Source organism: Grammomys surdaster, unplaced genomic scaffold (assembly GCF_004785775.1).
Source record: "Grammomys surdaster isolate TR1022 unplaced genomic scaffold, NIH_TR_1.0 126313, whole genome shotgun sequence".
In the NCBI taxonomy this organism is placed as follows: Eukaryota; Metazoa; Chordata; class Mammalia; order Rodentia; family Muridae; genus Grammomys; species Grammomys surdaster.
This window is the reverse complement of record NW_021621113.1, coordinates 11,753,206-11,775,777: the sequence shown is the minus strand read 5'-3', so window position 1 is coordinate 11,775,777 and position 22,572 is coordinate 11,753,206. Positions and strand designations below refer to the sequence as shown.

General features: G+C 48.4%; 1 protein-coding gene across 1 annotated transcript; it reads left to right on the top strand.

Annotated features, from left to right (window-relative positions):
- The first annotated feature begins 4,914 nt into the window (after positions 1 to 4,914).
- Positions 4,915 to 22,335, top strand: Otud3 (OTU deubiquitinase 3). Its single transcript, XM_028759778.1, has 8 exons — positions 4,915 to 5,239; positions 9,268 to 9,416; positions 13,010 to 13,122; positions 16,150 to 16,272; positions 19,743 to 19,862; positions 20,293 to 20,389; positions 20,867 to 21,048; positions 21,830 to 22,335. Exons 1-8 carry the CDS (start codon positions 5,022 to 5,024, stop codon positions 22,004 to 22,006), a joined length of 1,179 nt encoding a protein of 392 aa, XP_028615611.1. The 5' UTR covers positions 4,915 to 5,021; the 3' UTR covers positions 22,007 to 22,335.
- Positions 22,336 to 22,572: the final 237 nt, after the last annotated feature.

The following is a 22,572-nucleotide window of genomic DNA, read 5'->3' as shown; positions in this document are numbered from 1 at the left end:
GGGGTCCTAACATCCTTGGATACAATCCTCAAATACAGCGCATAATTTGCTTTAGGAGGGACGATGAGATGTTCAGGGCAGACACTTCCTCATCCACAGATTTCAACTTTATTTCTGTTGCTGTGATAAAATACTCGGACAAAAAGCATTGTAAATGAATTTTAATAAACCTTATTAATTAATCATCAATGTGACAAAGTCAGGCCCCCAATAACTGAGCAGAGTCCTATGGATTAATCAGCTCTTGTACAATAACAGGGGAATTACCCCTAGTCTACATTTCTGTTTGCTAGACTGTTAATTCCCAGCTGTGCTCCCCAAATACTTGCTGTTTGAATCTCGCCTGGGTTACTTTTCTCTGTCTGTCCTGGGGGGACATTCAGGTACATAGTCCTTGTCCACCAGGTCAATGGGGACCTTCTGCTCCATCTCTCTCCCTCCTTCTCGTGATCCCTAGCTGTGACCCCCAGCTCCGTAACTGGAACTCCGCCTCTTCTATTCTCTCCAGTAATTGGCTGCAGCCACTTTATTTTAACCAATAGCTTTACATCGGGGGAGCAAGGTTTACATAGCGTCACTTGGTGTACATAAGGATCTGCTCACAGCGGGCAACTGGATCTTGAGGGCCAATATTTAGCATTTGAATACATAGCAGCACCAGACCAACCCTCAAATACAGCAACTTAAGGGAGAAACATGTCACAGTCCATCACAATTCCAGGTGACGGTCTGTCACTGCAGGGGAGTCAAGGCAGGAGCTTGAAGCAGCTGGTCACATCGCAGCCACAGTCAGGTAGAGAGGGGAATGCGTGCACGCATGCTCCATGCACAAATAGCTTTCTCTAGTCTTACACAGTCCAGGGCCCCAGAACAGAGCATGGTGCTGTCCTCTTTCAGGCTGAGCCTTCCCACTTCAATTAACACAATCAAGATGGTCCCTACAGACATGGCAACCAGCACATCAACATGACACACGGGCACATCACTAAGTCACAATCCCCCGTCTCCTGTCCACAAGGTCTCATGTTTATCTCATAGTGTAAAATATAGCCCAACCTTTAAAAGTCTTCACGTATTTAAAAGTTGGAATACCTTAAAAGTCCTAAGTCTCTTAACTGCGAGCAACTATAAAAAGAAAAAGAAATTTTGTACTTCCAACATACACTACTGGCAGGGAACAGAAGAGACCAAGGAGTTGGAGGGCCTCCCTTTGTAAGAACTCATTCTGGAAAAATACAGTGTTCTTCTGTCAGCAGGGTGGAGCTTTCACGAACCCACTTTTCTTAAAAGAGGTTTAGTTTTTATTTATGTATGAGCATGTATGTGTATGCATGTATGTGTATGTGTACATGTGTACATGAGTGCAGTACCTGTAGAGACCATAAGAGGGCGCCAGATCTTCTAGAGCTGGAGTTATAGGTTAGGAGATGCCCACGTGGGTATTGGGAAGCGAACTGTATCTTCTGAAAGAGTACCAAGTACTCTTATCCACTGAACCAGCTCTCAGTCCCAGACCTCACTTCTTAAAGGTCTGGCTACTTCAGCACTGCCAAACTGGACACCAGGCTTCTGATGCTTTAGGAGGCTGAACCATATCCAAACCACACAGTATGTCCTTCCTTCCATCTCCCACCTAAAGGCTCAAGCCTCACATTCCTTCAGTTCCTCAAAGCCCAGGTGCGGTGCTGGAGGTGTGGTGCTGGAGATTCAGTAGCATCTGCTCTGGGTGGCTTACATTCATCCTTGAAGCTCCGACTGAGAATTTTCTAACATGAGAAGTTGTTTTGTGTCTTTGAACTTCTTCCCCTCGATACCACACACACACATACTTTCCTGGCAGCATTTATCGTACAGTCTTGCCATCACTACATCCTTGGTTATAATAAAACCTTTGGATTTGGAGTTTTCTATAGTCAAGAACCATGCCTCTCACACTGGGCAGTGGTGGCACACACCTTTAATCTCAGCACTTGGGAGGCAGAGGCAGGCGGATTTTTGAGTTCGAGGCCAGCCTGGTCTACAGAGTGAGTTCCAGGACAGCCAGGGCTACACAGAGAAACCCTGTCTCAAAAAATCAGAAAAACAAAACAAAACAAAACAAAACAAAACAAAACAAAACAAAACAAAAAACCATGTCTCTCTATTTCTGCAACTTAACAGTGTGATGTGTAGCAATCTCCTCTGAACTGAAACATTCTTTCCAAATGGAGCCTCATGAGACTCAGGAAGTGAACAACTTAGGAGTCCCAGGAAGTCCCTGAAGCTAGCCAGACCAACTTATGGAAGCAGGTGGAGGAGACTCTCTGACTTGGTGAGCTGCCTGCAAGCTACCCAGGGAGATCTGTGGATGTAGCTTTTCTAAGTTGGGGCCAGTAGGTTGGGGTGGGCTTTTGGTGATGCCATTGGGACATCCCTGCTTTGGTAAGTAATTCCTCATTTATACTCCTATAAATCAGCCCAATAAATGTCGTTGGTTCTCAACTTGGCCTTTGGTGGAATCATTACTTATTATTGATTTTATGACACAGGATCTTACTGTAACTTAGTCTAGTCCAGTAACTCTCTGTAGCCCAGGTTGGCCTCAACATCATGGCATTCTCCTGTATTAGCCTCCCCGCTGTTGGGGTTTGTTGAAGCATGAGCTCCCATGCTTGCCTCATGTTCCCAGGATAGGTAATAAAAGACCTCAGTCCTATAGAAGGTTCAAAAGGGAAGGCAGTGACATTATTGTGGAAAGAGAGTGCTAGAGACAGAAGGAGCCAGGCTGAGAGAGACATAATTACTGGTGGTGTTAACCCCAACAAGTGGACATGGTTTAGGCTAAACAACTATCCTGGTTTTCCCCAACACTATCGGTTTGAACCAGAAAGTTGTGTGTATCCCAGGAACAGCTTCAGTCCAGGCAGACCCAGACTGGCCATCCCAGGATAAAATACTGATTATTGGACGGAAGGGCTCTCTCGGCTTTCTCCTTTGGATTGCAGGGGGAGGATAGGATTAATGAAATATCTGGGCTCTAGAGTCAGAGCAGAGCTTTGTTTCTCAACTGTGTGGCCCTCACAGTTACTTAACTTTTGGAGTCCAGTTTCCTGTATTCTGGAAAAAAAAAAAAAGAGTCACACAGAAGCATCTCTCTCAAGGAGGGTTCGCCTTGTCTGTGTGTGTGTACTCCTGTGTATGAATGTATATGGAGGTCAGGGGTCAGCCTATTTTTCTGTGCACCTTAGTTTTAAAAAAGATCTAGCCATTTTTATTTTATGTTTATGGGTGTTTTGTCTGCATGCGTGTGTGTGTGTTTATACACCATGCACATGCAGAACTTGTGGAGGTCAGAAGAGAGCACCAGCTCCCCAGGAGCTGGAGTGACAGATGCCTGTGAAGCACCCTTAGATCTGGGAACTGATCGAGAGATACTCTATAAGAATCACAAAGGCCCTTTACCACTGAGCCATCTTTCCAGCCCCTGCACCTCACTTTTCAAATAGAATGTCTTTTATTTATTCTTTGACAACTTCATACACGTACAAAATGCATTTGATTTTATATACTCTCAGCTTCTCCCACTTTCCCGGGATCTCCATCACTTGCCTCCTTCAAGACCCCTCCCCCCCTTTTTTTAAATAACCCATTAAATTAGTGCTCCCGGTTGAAATGTTGACTGGCCTTGTTGACTTGATATTTTGTGTGGTTAGCCATAGGCACAATGAGTTCGTGGTCCATCTTATTTCTTTTGACAGGGTGTCTTAGTTAGGGGATTATTGCTGTGAGGAAAAGCAAGTTGAGGAAAGCCCCTCCCTGAGATCCAGCTGCAGGGCTTTTCTCAATTAGTAATCAATGGGGGAGGGCCCAGCCTATGGTGGGTGGAGCCATCCCTAGGCTGGTAGTCCTGGGCTCTGTAAGAGAGCAGGCTGCGTGTTGGTAATTCCTCTAGGCTCCGCCCAACAGCTACCTAGCAACAGCTTGCGTCTCCACCCGCCAGATTCGAAGACTACTGTTTACCACATTCTCTCTCTCTTCCCTACATGTCTCTGGCTGCCCTCTACCTCGCTTTCTCTCTCCTCTCTCTTTCTGTCCTTCTCTGTCCCCCTCCTGTCTCTGCCTCTACCCCCTTTTCCAGGTTCCCTTCCCTTCCCTCAATAAACTTCCTTTTGTTCTAGGCTTGATGGTGATTCTTCAGGGGACCACTTAGGCATGGGCCTGCTGATGTGCTCCCTGTCGCCGCATTATACCGCCGTTTTAAAAAGCACAACACTGAGCAAGCCAGGGGAAGCAAGCCAGTAAGCAGCGCCCTTGATGGCCTCTGCATCAGCTCCTGCCTGCAGATTCCAGCCCTGCTTGAATTCCTGTCCTGACTGCCTCCAATGATGGATTGTGATCTGGAAGTGTAAGCCAACTTGTAGCTCACTGATTGGCTAAACTGGCTGGCCAGTGAGTGCAGTGGACTATCTCCACTTCCTCAGTGATGGGATCACAGGGGCTCGCTGACATGCCCACCCCTCTTAAAGTGGGTGATGGAGATCCGAACTCAGGTCGAACCTGGCATGTGGAGCAAGCACTGTATAGACTGAGCTATTTCCCTAGCTGCTGTAGGTTCAGTTTTTAAAGGGTCTGTGCACGCAGGCGCGCGTTTGTAATCAGACTCGCATTAGCGCATTCTAGACTAGCATATTCCCTCATCAGCCGTCTTAATTTCTTTCTTTTTCGAAATTTTGCATTTCCCTGTCTGGTACCACTGCGCTTCACTGAGCACTACCCACCACGAGGGGGCAGAAGAGACCCAACCAAGACAGGTGCTTCTCTAGCCCTCCTATCTTTCTCTATGGTGCCTGCCGGTCCAGCCCCCGGGGGCGGAGCTACTGCCACGTGACCTGGGTGCCAGGCGACCGCGCCGGCGCAGTGGCCGCGCCGCTGTCGCCAGGCGCCGTCCCCCTGCGCCGCTCCGCCCGGTGGCCGGCTGAGGCTGCAGCCCCGGGCTCAGCGGCTCCGGCTCCTTCCGCGGCGAGCCGTGTGCCGCCGCAGCCATGTCCCGAAAGCAAGCGGCGAAGAGCCGGCCGAGCAGCGGCAGCCGCAGAGCCGAGGCGGAGCGCAAGCGGGACGAGCGGGCGGCGCGCCGGGCGCTGGCCAAGGAGCGGCGGAACCGGCCCGAGCCTGGCGGCAGCGGCTGCGAAGAAGAGTTTGTGAGCTTCGCCAACCAGCTGCAGGCCCTGGGGCTGAAGCTGCGGGAGGTGCCGGGGGACGGGTGAGGCGGGCCGGGAGTGCGGGAAGCGGCGCTGGGGATGCGCAGGGCCCGTTGCCGAGAGGGAAGCAGGGGCCAGGCTAGGTGGAACGCTGCAGCAAGGTCCCCCGAGGGTCCGAGCCGGTCTGAGAGGTGACCTCGAGGTGCAGCTGTCATGAAGCCAAATGGGAAGGGACCTAGGTCCCACTCGGTATCATGCTGGTCCTCCTGACTGTCCTCGCCCCCTTCTGCACTGGGATAATGAGGGTGGAGAGCTGAAGGTGGCTTCCCAGTGCTTGCTTTCCACGCTTTGGGTTCCCCAAGTGCAAGGCGTGAGAATCCCGGGCCAGCTGTTTCGGGGAATCCGATACGAGTGGCTGCTGGAAACTGAGAGCGGAGGAAGGCGAGGGAAAGCAACTTAATGGAACGGGGACGTGGGTCCAGGAACGTGGGGAGAGAGAAGGAAAAGAGTAAAGAGACGGGGAGAGGAACGGGTTAGCAGGTCCGAGGGAGCCTGGCTGCGAGGTGTGTTGTTGCAAGAGGCACTGTTAGTGTGTTCTCCTTGATGAATGGTCAGACTGAGCTGTGGAAGAGTAGAATACAGCTAAGGAGTCTACAAAGGCAGATGTGGCACTGAGGCTGGGGGATTGCCGTGAGCCTGGGCTGTAGAGTGACAGAGTTTCAAAAAACCAAACCAAACCAAAGAAACCTCGAGAGCCTTAGTTAGAAATTGGGGGGGGGGGTCCTTTGTTCCTGTTCTTCCCCCCCTCCCCCACCTTGAGAAAGTGTCTCACTATGTAGTTTTGGGGCTGGCCTGGAATCCTCTGTGTAGACCAGGTTGCCCTTAAACGCATAGCCTGCTGGGATTAAAGGTATGTTCCTCCGACTCTGCATAAAGTGTTTTCTTTACTTCATACACTAATTTTATTGATCAAGACTTAACAAATTAACTCCATTTGTCTCTCCTGCCTTCAGAGTTTCAGGCAGATTGGATAGGTGTTTTGCTTAAGTTGCAATTAGAATTTAATTGTATTCGGCTGCCACCTCCGACAGTTCCTGGGTCATAGAAGGCACTCAGGACTTTCTTGTTTTTCAGGGATTAGAAACTATCAAGGGAGGCCACCCAGCTCCAGCAGAAGCACAAACTGCGGTAGCCATCAAATCATCAAGTAAAGCTGGGCGAGGTGGTGCATGGCTTTAAACCCAGCACAGGGGAGGTAGAGGCAAAAGGTATCAGGGTTTGAGGCCAGCCTGGCCTACAAATGGAGCCAGGGTTGTTACAGAAACCTTGTCTCGAAAAACAAAGCAAAAAGCATCAAAGTTGAATGCAGTGGATCCAGGTGTGCGGTTCTGCAAATGGTTAGATTGTATCCGTCGGACTGAGAATGGTTTCTCTGTGTCAAAGAAATAGGCTTGGGAAATGGGAACTCCACAATTGCTCAAGAACTGCAAGCCTGACTTCCACGAGGAGACTTCCGTGAGGTTCTGAGGAAATTTGGGAGTGTCCCTTTTGTCTTTCCTCCACTAGGAGAGCAGATTTCTTCAGTTACTCCTCATAGATTGCTAGCGTGGAGTGCTGGGAACAGGATGGTGGCTGAGATACAGTAGGTTCGCAGTAAGGAGGCGTGTAACAGTAGGCCACTTATGCTTTGGTTTTGGGGCCCTTTTGTGTTCTGAAAAATTGCTGAGGAGTAAGCAGACATCCATAGCTCAATATTTACCACATTCGTAATTTAATGACACAGGAGTATCCAGACGTGGACCCATTAGCCATCTTGTTTTGAGACAATAGCCTTTTTTTTTGTTTGTTTCCCCCCAGACAAGAAGGGTTTCTTTATTTAGCTCTGGCTGTCCAGGAACTCACTACTGTGTAGACCAATTCAAACTTACAGAGATCCACCTGTTTCTGTCTCTCGAGTGCTGGGATTAAGGGCGCTGCACCACCTTGCCGTGTGAGTCTCGAGAACTAAGGCATACTTACGAGAGAGTGAGGATGAAGAAGATAGAGGCCTTTGTTCTGAGCTTACGGATACCCTGAAGGGTCTCAAGGCCCCCTGGGCTATACTTGGGGAGCAGGTTGACAGTTCATAAGGGACCATTGGGAGGAAGTAGCTGCCGTTCCTTGAAGTGCCAAGGAAGACCTTCTCTTCCTCAGCCAGCAGATCCAGCGACTTCCATGCGTAAGGTACTGGAGCAGGTTCACGAAAGAACAGGAGGAGTTTGTCTCTGTGGGATGAGTGCCGGGTGGAAGGCCAGAGCAGGTGTGTCTGATAGCTCCGAGTGCTGCAGTTTAATCAGGGTAGGAGTACTGTGAAGTGAGGGGCAGAGGCTAGCTACTTCCCAGTCTGTTGCTGGGCAGTGTTAGGTGGCTCCATGCTAGCCTCCTGCTGTGTACAAACCTTCACTGAGGTGACATCCATGGGCTGGCTTTGCTGGTCTAGTGTTGTACTGTCATACTTCCGTCATTGAAGTGAATGGTATTTCCTATGTAGGTGGTGGTTTGGAAAGGTCACAGATCTTTCCTCTAGATAGGGTTTCTCTGTGTAGCTCTGGCTATCCTGAAATGCACTCAGTAGAACAGGCTGGCCTCGAACTCAGATTGCCTGCCACTGCCTCCCGGGTGCTGGGATTAAAAGCTTTTGTCAACATTGCCCAACTAACAGATTATTTTATGCGTTAATATTTGTTGAGTAGTGTTTGGCTAAGATATAGAGATGTTGCTAATTTAAAAATAGTTACCAGTTTCTCTGTTCTGTTTTGGCCTAGTTACATTTCGAATGGCCTAAGATGGAGACTTGCTACAGCAGGCATGTTCGTGGAAGTATTCTGTGATTGGTTGTTTTTCTGAACTCTACTGCAGGACCTTATGTCTGTGTATCCCTAAAGTGCAGTGTTTCTCAAGCAGGGATGATTTTGCCTCCCAGGGGACGATTGGACTGCCTGGAGACATTATTGGTTGTCACAGCTGGTGAGGAGGGAGGTGGTCCTGCCATCTGGTGCCCTTAGCTGAGGGTGTTCCTGAGGATGGACAGTGAGCAGGACATTCCTCACAGCACAGACTGACCTCAGGTGTCTGTAGGGCGGGCACTGAGCAGCCTGGCTGCCTTGCAGTGGTGAGATCATGAACTTGGGGACCAGCTGGATCTCTGGGAGGCCCCAAGGGCCCTGATGCTGGGCTTGGTGGCATCGGCAGTTTCCAGAGCTTCCTAAGGGAACCCAGGTCACTGTTGTGTTTGTTATATTTCCTCTGTGGCTGCCTTATAATCTTATCAGGAAAACATGTTATTGCAGTGTTTTTGACTTGTCTTTAGTGGGCTCAAGTAAAGACTGGCAGATGAAAAGTGTTACTTGCACATAGGGTAAGTCCAGCTAATGTTTGGTGTTCATGTTTGGGAGAGCCATGGCTAGAGCCAGGCTGCTCAGGTTTGCATCTTGGACCCAACACTTTTCCCACTGGCCATCTTGATAGCCCTGTCACTAGCATTTTAATTTTAGAGAACAAACAAGATGCTTAAAAGTGGCATTGTTCCCTGGTGACAAGGTGAGCGAGCTTGGGGCTGTGTCTTTCCCTGGTGTGCTCAGGTACTTCTTCCTTGGCTCTCGGTAGAGCTTGGACAGGTACAGACTTCTGCTGGTTTTGTTTGTTAAGTAAGCACTCAGTGAGTGACGTCCTAGCTGGGCAGTTTTAGTGAGGCTTGGTTCAGAAGGGTATCGGTAGGTGTGACATTATTTTGGGAGTTTTAGACCTTAGGTCTGGAGTGGTGTGTGAGTTCTACGTCCTGAAGTGAGGCACTGGTTATCATCTCCACCATTGAACCAACTGAGGCCCTGAGAAAATGTTTTTATTCTTTGAGCTGGTAAACAGGGATGAGAATCCTTATTTGCTGCCTTGCAAGTGGGTGATAAGGCTGGAGTCTGCCCTAGAGCACCCCCCTCAGCATCTGGTCTGAAGAGCCAAGGTGTCTCCTCCTCTGAGAGTAAGGACAGCCAGATATGTTAGAAGAACTCAGTCGGTTTTTGAAAGATCTTAACCAGTATGTTTGTTTTGACAGCAATTGCCTGTTCAGAGCTCTGGGCGACCAGTTGGAAGGCCATTCCAGGAACCATCTTAAGCATCGACAGGAGACTGTAGACTACATGATAAGGCAGCGTGAAGATTTTGAGCCCTTCGTGGAAGACGACGTTCCCTTCGAGAAGCATGGTAGGTTCACGGTGGGACCCTGGGTCCTTCAGGAGTCATGCTGGGTAATCAATCAGCCCACCAGCACCTTGCCCCCACTGCCAGGGCTTGCTATGTAAAGCATGCCATTCATTACTCAACAAACACTTTGCTTGCATATTCCGTGATAAGCCCAAGTTGGGAATCCATAGATTTACATGTATGTCTCCACCTATAAAAGAGATGGTTCAGGGCGTGGCTCAGCCAGAGGGTGCTTGCCTCCATCACATCCCAAACAGAAGAAACAGAAAGGAGGTGTTGCTGACTGAGGAGAGTTTGTGACCTCTGTCAGTGGGGTGGGAGATAAGCTGTGCATACACAGTCGACTTTTTAGGCAGTCTTTGTGCAGGTGGTAGATGTGTGCAAAGGTGCGGGCATTTTATGGTGTTTTTTTTCTTGCTTTTTAAAATTTTATAAAAAGGAGATAATAAAGCACCTGAAAGGATTTTTTTTTGTGTGTGTGAACATTAAATTAGGTAACAAAATTAAATTCTTAATCGGTTAGCTGTTTAAGGATGGTGGAACTATAGATAGGTTTGCTTTCTGTAGTTTTTTTTTTTTTAATCATGTATTTATAACTAGAGAAAAGAAATCAGCAAGCCCATGATAACATCTTACCATAAACCTAACCACAACCCTTCCACCGCCCCTTTTTGAGGCAAGTCATTGGTTTTAATTTTAATGATTCTAATTAGTTGTAACTTAATTTGCCAAAAATCTATCCAAAATTTATATGAACTTCAAATGTTAGTGTTGACAAATTTATGTTTTGTAGATACCATTTTCCCTTTGGTTTCGGTGTGTGTGTAGTCTGACCTTTTGACCCTCCCAGATGTAACCCATGCTACCACACCCAGTTTATGGGACTCATAGCTGCTCTCCTGCTGAACAAGTGCTCTCCCAGCTGAGCTGCGTCCCCACCACAGCCAGCATCTTCACCGCATGGTTTACATCTGTGTCTTACCGGGGTCCGGCAGCGTAGTCTCTGTTCTGATGACAGTGTGGCCCCACACTGAGAATGGGTGGGAGCTAGTCTAGGAGGAGAGGCTGCTGAGGAGGCTCTCCATATTGGCAGTTCTAACAGTCCAGTTTACTTATTTAGGAAGACCCAGGGGATTTAGCTCTATGCATGGAGGATAGAGGGAGGTGTATGTCTGGTACACTGTCAGTGACCCAATGCCATTACTAGTCCTTACTGGGAATGGGCACATGGACCTCTGGGTGGGTAGTGCGTACCTGTCACTGAGCTCTGGTGGCCCTCTCCCTGGGATTGCTTTTCAAGCAGGCAGTTTCAGAGTTAGCATTTTACAGTTTTATGTGCGTGTGTGTGTGTGTGTGTGAGAGAGAGAGAGAGAGAGAGAGAGAGATTTTTTTAAAATGAATCCTGTTATTGAGTGTGCAAGTGCACACTTGTCCTAGCACTCAGGAGGCTGAGGCAGGAGATCAGGAGGCTGAAGGCAGCCTGGCTGTAAATGAATGAATGATACCTGTCACTTTTCCATGTTACTTTGGATGAAATTTGAGCTGAGTTCCACTTGGACATCTTTAGGGAAGGCCTTGTCGTGGGTTTGGGGTGTGTGAGTGTGTTAGAACAGGGAGCTCAAGGATTCAACTGCACTGTGATGTCACTTTAGCTGTGAAAGGTATTTTCTTGAAATGTCACTGCATGGCTGAGCACTGATTCGTAAAACTGTGAACATCAAACAGGTGACAAACGGCTTAGGAACAGAAACAAAAGTGATGAATGTCAGGCCCACTGCCTTTATCTCCCAACACAGGTCCAGTTTTATGTCTGTCTGCCTTAGTATACTGTAAGTTTTTCAGGGACAAAGTGTAGTGTCTTTGTTGAGGTCCAGCCATACCTGGCATTTGGAGGCATTCCTGCAGTATTTGCTGGATCAGTAGTCAAATGTCTTAGTTAAGTGGTGAAGACTTGGTGACCTTTGCACTTGGTTCTCTTTACAGAATTATTCTCACCCTCTGCACTGAGGCTTTGTAGAGTCGGCACCATCTCTCCGAATCTGTATGGATACCCAGATCAGAACTCTGGCTGGCCTAATACCTCATCTCCCCACCTCCTCCCTCCTGCTCATTCCTTGGGTCTTGGCCATTTTCCTTAGCAGTTTTCTCTTCTCACCACCTGGGTTGGGTAGTTTTTATTGTCACTTGACGTAATGTAGGGTCACCTGGGAATGGAGGCTGCGCCTCACTTCAGTTGAGAATTTGCCTAGATCAAATTTGCCTGTGGACATGTCTGTTGGGGATTGTCTCGATTGCTAATTGATGTAGGAGGGCCCAGCCCATTGTGGGTGGCACCATCCCTAGGCTGGTGGTCCTGAGCTGCTTGAGAGAGCTAGCTAAGCATAGGCTTAAGATGAGCCAGTAAGCATCTTTTTCCTGAGCCTGCTTCTGGGTTCCTTCAGTAAATGGACTGAAGCAGTTAACTCCTACTTGGCCTTAGAGCATCCTGGCAGTTCATCTGACACATGTCATTCTCCTCCCCCTATGCACACACACAGACAGACAAATGGGGACACACACACACACACACACGCACGCACGCACGCACGCACGAGTGTGTTTCAGATGTGGAGCGAGGATAGGAGCATAGCACAGCTGTGCAGATTCTGACTGCACCTGCAGGTTTCAGATTCCCACATTCACAGGGGCTTTTCTTACAGCTATGGTCTGTGGGGAAAGGGAACAGGCAAAGTTAACAAGGGGAAGACTGAGGCCAGCCTCAGAAGTTCCACACACACTGCTTCTTTGTTCTCCTAGGGAAGCTTTATGCTCTTGGCATTTCTGTGTTATGGCACAGAGCAGTGGTGTCAGCTGGAAGTTGCTTACTGCAACTTCAGAATCCAGACTTGAATGTAGCACATGGCTGCCCATGTAGAGTCTGTTAGCACCTGTAGCCTAGGGTCTACCATGCACAAGAGACTCGCCTTTCTTCTTTGGAAATTCCAAAGGATTGGAGGTTACTTTGGGAGAGCCTGGGGTAAAGGCAGACCAGCCCTTCCCTGAGGCACTCATTTATCAGTATTGTGCTTGTTATTCTGATTGATCTGGGCAGAGTGACAGAGGGGCCACTAGCCAGGGCTGTGGAGTCAGCCGTGGAAGTGAGAGCTCACTCACCAAGTCAGGCTCTGTGGCCTTGGGCTAGTTTTAGCTGCCCTCACCTCAGCTTGTTCCTGTTTCTAGTGGAGAGTGAATGATCCTTCCAGAGCCCTGCCATGATGGTTAAAAGTGATGATTTCTGAGAAATCCAGAACAATGCTTGACCCACTGGTGTGCACTGCTGCCATTACTGTTCGTTGTTTGCACACCATGTCTCTTACAGAGCCAGGTAGATCGGAAGCACGCAGCATTGACTGAAGGAATTAATCAGCAGATCCTTCGCTGATGGCAAACACCCCGTGTGTCGTTCACCTTTAAGTTCCTAGACTGACAGTCGGTGGACTTCGCAGATGTGTGTTCTTGCTGCTCACTGCTTGCCGCTGCGTAAAGACACACATGTTTGCATTTGCTATTTCCATCATAAAGACTTCATTTTTTTCTTTCCTGTTTCCATGCAGTGGCCAGTTTGGCAAAGCCTGGTACTTTTGCTGGCAATGATGCAATTGTAGCCTTTGCAAGAAACCATCAGTTGAATGTGGTGATCCACCAGCTTAACGCCCCTTTGTGGCAGGTAGGTCACCTGTTTAGGAATTTACCTGTAAGTTAGCTCTGGGGATGTCCTTTAGATGATGGGTTTCACTTGTGACACTGACCTCTGGAGAACAGCTTGGACATGAGCCTGAAGATGGGGATCTCGTGGGATTTGGAACTAGCCCTTTGCTGAGTGCAAATGGAGTCTGAGTGTGAGTGGGAAGTAGTTTATGATGCTGGCGACATTACTCAGCAGTCAGCTACGTGGGTAATTTGGGGATAGAACCTGATGTGGAAATACTTCAGATAATTCTATTAAACTATCTTGGTATATAAATACAAATAGTAGCTTTGAAGTATGCCCATTCCCCTGTGGTTTGATGTGTGTGATTTTTAGGAGTAGAGAAGCATCATAAAGTCCATTATGACGACTGCAGTGGCTGTGATGACTAAGAAGGTTGTCTGAGCAGCAGATTCAGTGCAACGACTGCACGCGCTGTGATGACTGAGAGGGTTGTCTGAGCCGCAGAGTCAGTGCTGCTTTTCACTCAGCTTGATTTCTTTGTTCTGCTTTTTTCTACAATAAGTATTTTATAGCAAGTGTTTGCTCCAGGCTGAGCCCTGCTAAGCCACACACCCTCCATTGTGAAGTACGTGTCCATTCAGCTCCTTCACCTTCTCTTTCCATCCTGCATTAACCTTACCTGTCACTCAGAAGCCAGCCGGTCCCCACTGCGCACCCCACTCCCTGATTCATTCTCTCAGAGTTCAGAGGGTCTCTGTCACTCTGCGGCTCAGGTCCAGACATGGCTCCTGCTTTCTCTGACCAGCTGCTCTTTGTCACCATTTTGAACTTTGTCTTATTTAGAAAGTTAAAATGTTTTAAGTGAAGAAAAACCAGGAAATTCAGAAAAGTCCCTGCAGGTAAGTAAGGTCACCAGGGTCACGCTGACTGGGATTGTGACTGGTAACATTTTTAGTGAGTGTCCGCCATTTCCCCGACACTTGGGCATATGATTGGAGAGTGCATATCACAGTGTTTTCACAATGATTTTTAAACACAGCTACACAGATTCACTCACCACACACACACACACACACACACACACACACACACACCCCTGCGTGCATTATTGTATTAAAGGTGTGGTGCCTACATGTATGTCTCTGTGATTCCCTCAGTCATGGCCTGGCCCTTTTTCTTTTAAAAAGAGGATTCATGGTTTAGAAATATCAGTTACCCATACCAGAATTCACCCTTTCCCGGTTTTTACTTGTATATTCTGACGTTCCCATAATGCCACCATTAGCATATGGAATAGCCCCACTCTGCCCAACTTCTGGGAGCCTTGTGGGTGTGTTTTTTGTCACATAAATGGAAGTCATCAGCCTTTTGTATCTGACACAGTGTCCTTTTAACAGCCTTACAAAGGACAGAGTGAGGTGGATGCTGGCGGGGCTGGGGAGAATGTCCACTTGAGGGACACAGCAGGCGAGTGAGCATGAGGGAAACAGGCTCCATGGCCTTGCCTAGTGTTAACAGGTGTCATATAGCAGACAAGACCCTGTTTTCAGTGGGTGCTTTTAAGAGTGATCTGCTGGCCCAGAACATGGCTGCCCCTGCAGTTTTGGTTTGATAATAGTTTACGCTGTCAGCAGGATTGTCGGGGCACCAGAGTATATTGTGTGAGCAGCCTACTAGGAGAAACTCATGCACCTACTAGGGCAGCCACCCTCTGCTTTCCCTACAGATAACCATTACGTTTCTTTATTGCCCTGATTCTTACTTTTTTTCCAATTCTTTCTGTAGTGTTCTGGCTTATGACTTGCAAAACAATGAGACTATATATTTAAAACAAATTTATTTCCTACGGCTCTACCCTGCTTGGTGATGCAGTCACAGGTCTGAGCTCTTGCATTAATGATACCTTGGCTCAGACTCAGCATGGACACCGAGACCTGCACTGTCTCCTGCACTGGCATGCTCTCCGGGAGCAGCCTCCATGTGTCGTGTAGCACACAGCAGACCTGGTAGCAACAGCTGCTGAATGTGGCTCCTAACAATTTTTCTGACAATTCTAGTTACTTTGTATTCATAATGTATAGTTAGTAATGTTTAGGAACTTTGTTATGTGACAACAAAGAACATTTCCCCAGTGTTCCTTTTGGGGGCAACAGCGCTGCCACAATGTGGAATGTCCATCCAGACCGTTGTCTATCAGCTCTAGACGGTCTATAGACGCTTTCACAGGTCTGCGTGGGGTTTGTGTGGTCCCGTGGACTTGCTGGTTTTGCACGGTGAATTCTGTTTAAGTTAACAATTGTCTCAGATCCTGGAACTTTTAGTGAAAACAGGAAGAGTGGGTGTGTTGGAGTTTTAATGGTAGCACAGTTACTGGGAGGGCAGTAGGAATTATTTTTGTTTCTGTGACATGGGCGTTTTGGGGTAATCTACCCAGACTGGCACCTAGTTTTGTATGTTTTTGCGTGATTTTAGGGAGTTGGTTTTTGTTGTGTCCCCGGATGTGGTTGAGATGTAACACTCTGGCCAGTGTGCAGGTCTACATGGTGTACTAGTATGGTTTTGTCTTGGAACTGGTGTGAGTGGGAGATTTTAAGATTCTTGGAGCTTGTGTCACTGTGACTGACAGAAAAGGAGGGTGACTTTACTTTAGGTAATGAGCCTTGTCAGGCCCATTTGCCTGGTTCCAGTTTAAGGTCTTCAAGAGGGTCTGTAAACCTTATACTTGACATTTTGCTTCTTTTCTTCAAGGATAATCTCAAACTGTTTGAGCTTCAGGCTCAGCAGATCTGGGTCTGTTTCTGAGTCCTCCCATTGGAAGGAACCTGAGCACTCAAGAGGCTAGGTACTTAATTTTATGACTTAACTGCAGGGCTGCCCCTGGCTTTTAATTCTCTTCCAAATGGATTCATTTGCATGTTGGCAAATGTTCCTGAGGCTGAGAGCTCAGGGACTGGGTCCTAGCAGAGCTATGTCTGTCTGTGTAGGGCCTGCTGGCCCCAACTCCCCACAGGCCCGCCCCCCAGATCTTCTCTGTGTCGGCAGATTCGAGGCACAGACAAAAGCAGTGCAAGGGAGCTCCACATCGCGTACCGGTACGGTGAACACTATGACAGCGTCCGGAGGATCAATGACAACTCAGAAGCGCCGGCTCATCTCCTAACTGACGTGAGTGAAGCCCAGCTCCTGCTTTCAGACCTGTAGGAAACAGGCAGGGAGCTGTGTCCTCGAGCTGAGTGCCTGGGCCAGCCGTTGTTGCTGTTTGTGAAAAGTGCTCCCAGGGAGCTTTCAGGCCAATTGCTAAAATATCTCAGGTGTCAGAGGCACTGCTGCTCTGCCTGACAAGCTGGGTCCATTCTAGGAACCACACGGTAGAAGAAAAGAAGCAGCTTCTACAAGATGTCTTCTGAGATGCACACTGGGTCATGGCACGGGTGTGAGCGCGCGCACACACACACAAATGTAAAAAAACTAAACATGTTTCTTACATTCTAGTGAGGTGAGACCCTACCCCAGCAGGCACCCGTGGTCAGAGCTACACGGATGCAAGTTCTCTGTTTTTCCCCTTAATAGACTTCATGTTGGTCACTTAGTACTTAAAGGATGGGTGAGGTTGCATTATCTATATGGCTTTGTTTCCTGAACCCCCTTGTCTGTGTGTGAGTGACTGTGGTTTTTGTGCTCATGGGTATGTGGGTGCATACGCCTGTGTGTACACCCAGAAGCCAGAGAAGGCATCGAGTGTCCTGTCAACTCCGCCTTATCCTTTTGAGGCAGATTCTCTGATTCTGAGACTTTCAAGGGATTTTTGTTTGCTTTGTCTAGACTAGTAGCTGGAGTGGCCCAGCAGTCCTGCTGTCTCTACCTCCACAGCGCTGGGGTTCAGTCTGCCCTGGGCCATGCTCAGCTTTCTGTTGCTAGGATCCAAATTCAGGTCTTCCTGGTTACACAGAGAACACTTATGACGAACTCGCTATCGCCGGCCCATGTCTGCTATTTTTACCCTTTCTTCAGCACAAGCTGTAACATCTTGTAAGTACTCAGATCCTTCGTGCATTCTCTTTACATTTAATACATCTTGGAGTTTAATTCATAGCAACACACAAAAGACTTCCTGAATCCTTTTGAAGGTTGCGTGTGGTACTCTGCTGTGTGGATCCCTTTCCAGCTGTTAGCAGTCTCTTACCACCCCTCGTAGAGGCCTCCGCGCCCGTGCTGTCAGAGGCAGTTCATAGTGTCTCTCCTGTAGCTCAGTTCTTTAGAATCAATTCAGAGCCGTCTGTGTATCAAGGCGTTTGAAACGTGTTTCCGTATCTCTTGGGTCCTGACTGCAGGACGCAGGCCACTGTCTTCAGTTTGCATTCTCACTTGTAGTGTATGGCTCTTAACAACATACCCTTTTAATCTTTTCTATGTATGTATGTATTTTGAGGCAGGATTTCCCTGAAATTCATTCTGTAGACCCAGGTTGGCCTCCAACTCAGAGATCCCCCTGTGTCTGCCTCTTCAATGCTGGGATCAAAGGTGTGTGCCACCACCACCTGGCTGCCATACCTTTAAAAAAAATCAAGTTTTTGATCTTCGTCAGGATAAGGGAAAAGTCTTTTTTGATTTTTAACATAATGGATTTTTAGCTGTTTGTGTGTGCACACGGGCATGCACGCGCACGTGTGCCTTAGAGTCCAGACAAAGACATCATCAGGTCTACTGGAGTTACAGTTGTTGTGAGCTGCCATGTGGGTACTGGGAAGCAAGCTGCGGTCCCTGCAAGAGCAGCCCATGCATGCCCACTCCTGGCTGCTAGCCGCCTCTCCAGCCCCTCTCAACGTGGCTTGTGAGCATTTTGTCATCGGTCAGCCTGCACCTTTCCTGTGTTTAAGACTTACTGCACCCTCCCTTTTTAGTGAACAGCATTTGTTTTTTTTGTAGTTGTTCGTTTTTGTCTTTCTGTCTAATGCTTTTAGGAGCGTCATACATTAGGGAAATACACTTCTGTGGGAAGTTACAGGTATTTCCTAGTCTGTTACTTCTGTGTTTCTGTCTGTTGTGGTCTTTGCTGTGAAAGGTTTTTGGGTTTTAGGTAAATTTATCAATACTTTTTATGTCCATTCTTCTTCCCCGCCCCTCCCCCATCCTCCGGGCCTCCTCCTCCTCCTTGAATGTTTTACTTGTGGTGCTAGTTATCAAAGATGCTGGCGACTGCTGTGCAGTCTGACATCTCCCAGCCCTAACAGTGCTTCCGTACTGTCTAGTCATAGCTGGAATGGCCTCTCCTGCTCTGAGGTTAGAGGGAGACCCCACAGCTGCTTTAATACTTTTATAATTACAGTTTTGTTTTCTCTGCTTAGCGCTGGCTTTTCTGGAACTTACAATGTAGCCCAGGCTAGCCTCCAACTCAGAGATCCACCTGCCTCCACCTCCCGAGTGCTGGACTAAAGACACGCACCAGGCCTGACTTATAGTTGTATTTTTATTTATCCTTAGTTTTTTGAGGCAAGGTCTCCCTGGATAGCCCTATGCTGACTTTGAACATGCTGTGATCCCCCTGCCTCCTGTTTTAGATATGTGTAGTAGAGTTATTGCCGATGTTGATCCCTACACTAGACCCTGGTTTGTCTTACGTGAATCCTTGGTCCATTTGGATTTACCTTTGAGGCTGTGAGGTGAGGTCTCAGCTTCCTGTCCTGCCTCATGCAGCCAGACTGTGTGCGCTGTGCATGTCCTCGCTGGGTGAAGACCCCCACTGGCTGCACACTCTGATTGGCTGCACACACATTCCCATATGTGTTTGTGTCTCCTTTTAGCTGTGTGGTTCTGCTCCTCTGGCCTCTGTGTGTTGACACCCAGCTGTTTTCATTAGTGCAAGTCTGTTGTAAAATCTGGTACAGTTTTTTACTTACTGTTTTTTGTTTATTTACAATTTCCTCCTTTGCTTTTTAAAAATGGTTTGCCTTTTGAAAAAAAAATTGGAATCTTTTTTTTTTAAGATGTATTTTTTTTATCTTCAACTATCTATGTGTTGTATGTGTATCTGTCTGAGTACATGTGTGTGGGAGTGAAGGCTCCTGAGGCGTCAGGGTGTCAGACGCTCTGGAACTAACAGGTGGTTGCAAGCACCTGGTGTGCGTGCTGGGCCTGCTCAGCCACCTCCCCAGCTCCTCTCACCACTTGACTTTTGTCACAGAGGCCTTTGTGCCTGGAGTGACCTGCACTGTAGTGCAGAAACCTTTGACGGGTAAGCCTGGTATGCCTCACAGGTGCTCAGAGAACATGGCGACCAGACGAGAGCTGGGTCCATGTGTTTTCAAGGCTAGCATTATCAGTTGAGAAGCTCAGCAGGTGTGAACATAGGGACAGTCCTCTGTACACAGCAAGCAGGGGCAATGTGTGCTGCCAGGCTCACTGTCCATCGCTGCCCAAGGACTGCAGGTGCCTTGCTGCTGCTGTTCCTGAGTGGTTCCTCCCAGCCTCTCCTCAGGGCTGTGCCCCAGATTCTCAGGTTGTGGGTGTAGCCACTGCGGTCTCTTCAGTGTGAATGCTTCCTCCTGTGTTTGGATGGTTTGTGATTCGTGTCTTCCTGGGTTGGAGAGTCGAATGGGATTTGCTGGAGCAATGTTCCTATGGTGTGTTTCTTTTAGTTCCAGATGCTTCATCAAGATGGAACAAATATAAAAGAGAAGATGAAGACAGAAGGGGTAGACATTGAAGATGGCCTGAGGGATGCTGTCCAGAAAGTCAGCAGTGCTACTGGATGCACGGTTAGTGCCCTTCCCTGCAGCCATACCTCACACCTGGGTGCTCAGGTGCTGCCCTGCAGCTGTGCCTGACAGCTGGGTGCTCAGGTGCTCCCCTGCAGCTGTGCCTCACAGCTGGGGTGCTCAGGTGCTGCCCTGGCAGAGCTGCCCTACGGAGCCTGAGGTACTGAGGAGTTACTAACTCATTCCCTTGTTTGGTAGGTTCATCTTTCTGAGAGGATTTGCCCTAGTAAAGGTCTAGTTTTATAAAGACAGTTTATTTATAGATACATTGACATGGCTGCTGCCTTGTTTAAACTTGATGTTCTTGGTGGATGAGGGCTGGGAACCTTGTCAGTTCCTCTGCTCTGTTCACGTGTGTCAGGCTGATGAGGCAGAGCTCCGGAACACCACACAAGCCACAGTCCTAAGTGTTTCTCTGGTTTTTTGGTAGGATTTTAATTTAATAATCCGGAATCTGGAAGCTGAAAATTACAACATTGAATCTGCAATAATCGCCATGCTTCAGATGAACCAGGGGACAAGAAACGGTAAGTCTACGACTGAGACCTGTGGTAAGCTGCAAGGGTTACGCTGGTGCTCCCCCAGATGCTGTTCACAGTTCTGATTGCTGTAGTGTCCACTCTGTCCATCCACCCCCTTTAGGCGCTGTGAGCATCTGTCAGTCAGGACAACAAGCAGCACTGCCTAGTGTTTATGCATTTAATTCTTAGCAGCCACTGTATTGGACAGTATAGGGTTAGGTCATGTGTCGTTTCTAGATTTGGGATACAAATGAATACTTTATCCCTAAAAATTATCTTTAAAAATTAGTTTATCTAAGGAGACAAACCCTGCTGGCAGAAAGTTGGCTGTGAGCCTTGCAGCCAGCCAGGGCTTTTGGTGTTCTTCCTGCAGTCTTCCTTGATGTGAGAGTTGAACACGATGGGGATCTGGGGATCTTGGAGTCATTTAACCGCATTTCTTTGTGTAACTATTGGGTTCCTGGGTTTGCCTTTCTTTGGAAGCTGTGGAGGAGAACCTGGAGCCTGGTGACAGAGTGAAGCAACGTGACCCTTCGTGTGAGGAGGCAGGCAGCGGCTCCAGACTCTCTGGAAATCAGGGCAGAAATGAAGGCAGGATGGAGACCAAGGAGGCTCGGGCCAGCCCTGCTGGCGGGAACAAAGCACACAAGAGCCAACTCACAAAGGTCTGAGCGGGGTGGGGAGGCAGGGCACGCTGGGGTTCTGTGCCGGGGTGTGAAGTAGGATTTCACCCTAGTGTGCCTTTTTCTAAATGTATGGAAGTAGATCTTGCAGGGCATCTGAGGGCAGGCACACTAAGATGCAGAAAGAAGACCTTGCTTGTCCCACAGTCATGGTAGAAGGATGTGCCCACCCTCTCTGTGCCAAAGCATAGCTGCCTTCTTCCATCTGGTGTTACTGTTGAGGAGCACAGGGTGTCTTTGTATTGTCTGTAGTAAATGACCTTGTGTGGAAATCTTTGTGCTTTGCATTATTTTCTAGCATGGAGTCCCAGGTGAAATGTGTGAAGTGGAGGGCATGTCTCTAGTGAGTGAGGCACTGGGTAACCTGTCAGATGTTTACATGATCCCTGCCCCCGCTCCAGCAAGGGCCTGTGAGTGTCCTCAGGGTAAAACTCATCGTAAGCCAGATATCCTGAGCTGGACTACCACCTAATGTGCAGAAAACGATGACGCAGTCTGTGGTCTTATTGCAGCTATCTAGGGTCTTAAATGATGTAGAACGTCTCCAGGCCCCTGCGAAATCCGCCAGCTGCTGGACTAGGGACACTGTCTTTGTGGATCAGGGTTAGATTGGTTTATGAAGAGGATTGATTTTATTTGGTGCTTCAGGAAGGGAACATATATTTCAAAGTATATCTGAACAGTATCTGAAAAGAAATCATCTGGTCTCTTGGGCCCAGAGTCCTGTGGCCCCAGAGCCCCACACGGCTCCTGTCTGTTCCAGGTCACAAACAAGCAGCGGAGGGAACAGCAGCGGCTAGAGAGGAAGAAGCGTCAGGAGGAGAGGCACCGCCTCAAAGCCCTGGAGAGCAGAAACAGCAGCAGGGAGGCGAGCAGAAGTGAAGCAGACGAGAGCGCGCAGGTCACCTTGGTGAAGACCTTCGCTGCTCTGAACATCTGACTCTCGGCCCTGAGAGGTGAAGGGTGTACATTGCAGACAAGGCTTCCCAGCCACGTGTCCTCTGAGGATGAGACAACTGTAGGCACCCACCCACACACGCGCCCACAGCAGCCAGTGTCCTTCAAGCTGCCTCTTTCTGTCCTGTGTTTTGTTGTGTGACAGTGTGGTGACACCATTCACCTTCTGGTGGGTCCTGGGGCAGGGAGGCTTTGTTTGCCCTGCGTATCAGAGTGTGGTGGTTCTAGGCTCTTCCTTTGATGCGTGGGGTGGGTTCCTTGTAATAATTCTTGAAGTCGTTCAGCACAATCATTAGAAATCTTCAGTGACAATGCCCTTTGTTTCTCTCTCATTTTCAGCAGGTGAGCGTCCTGGTTTCCCAGCTCAGGAGTGTGCTGAGATTTGATTTGCTTCTGATACAGGTCACTTGGACATGTCAGTGGTACGACAGGATGGGTAGTCACAGCAGCTAGGGAGGTCAAGGCCATCTCCCTCCCTCTTGTCTCTGGTATCCTCTCAGAGAGTTCAGGTACCCCTCCCCTCACTAGCCACATGATGCATGTACCTGG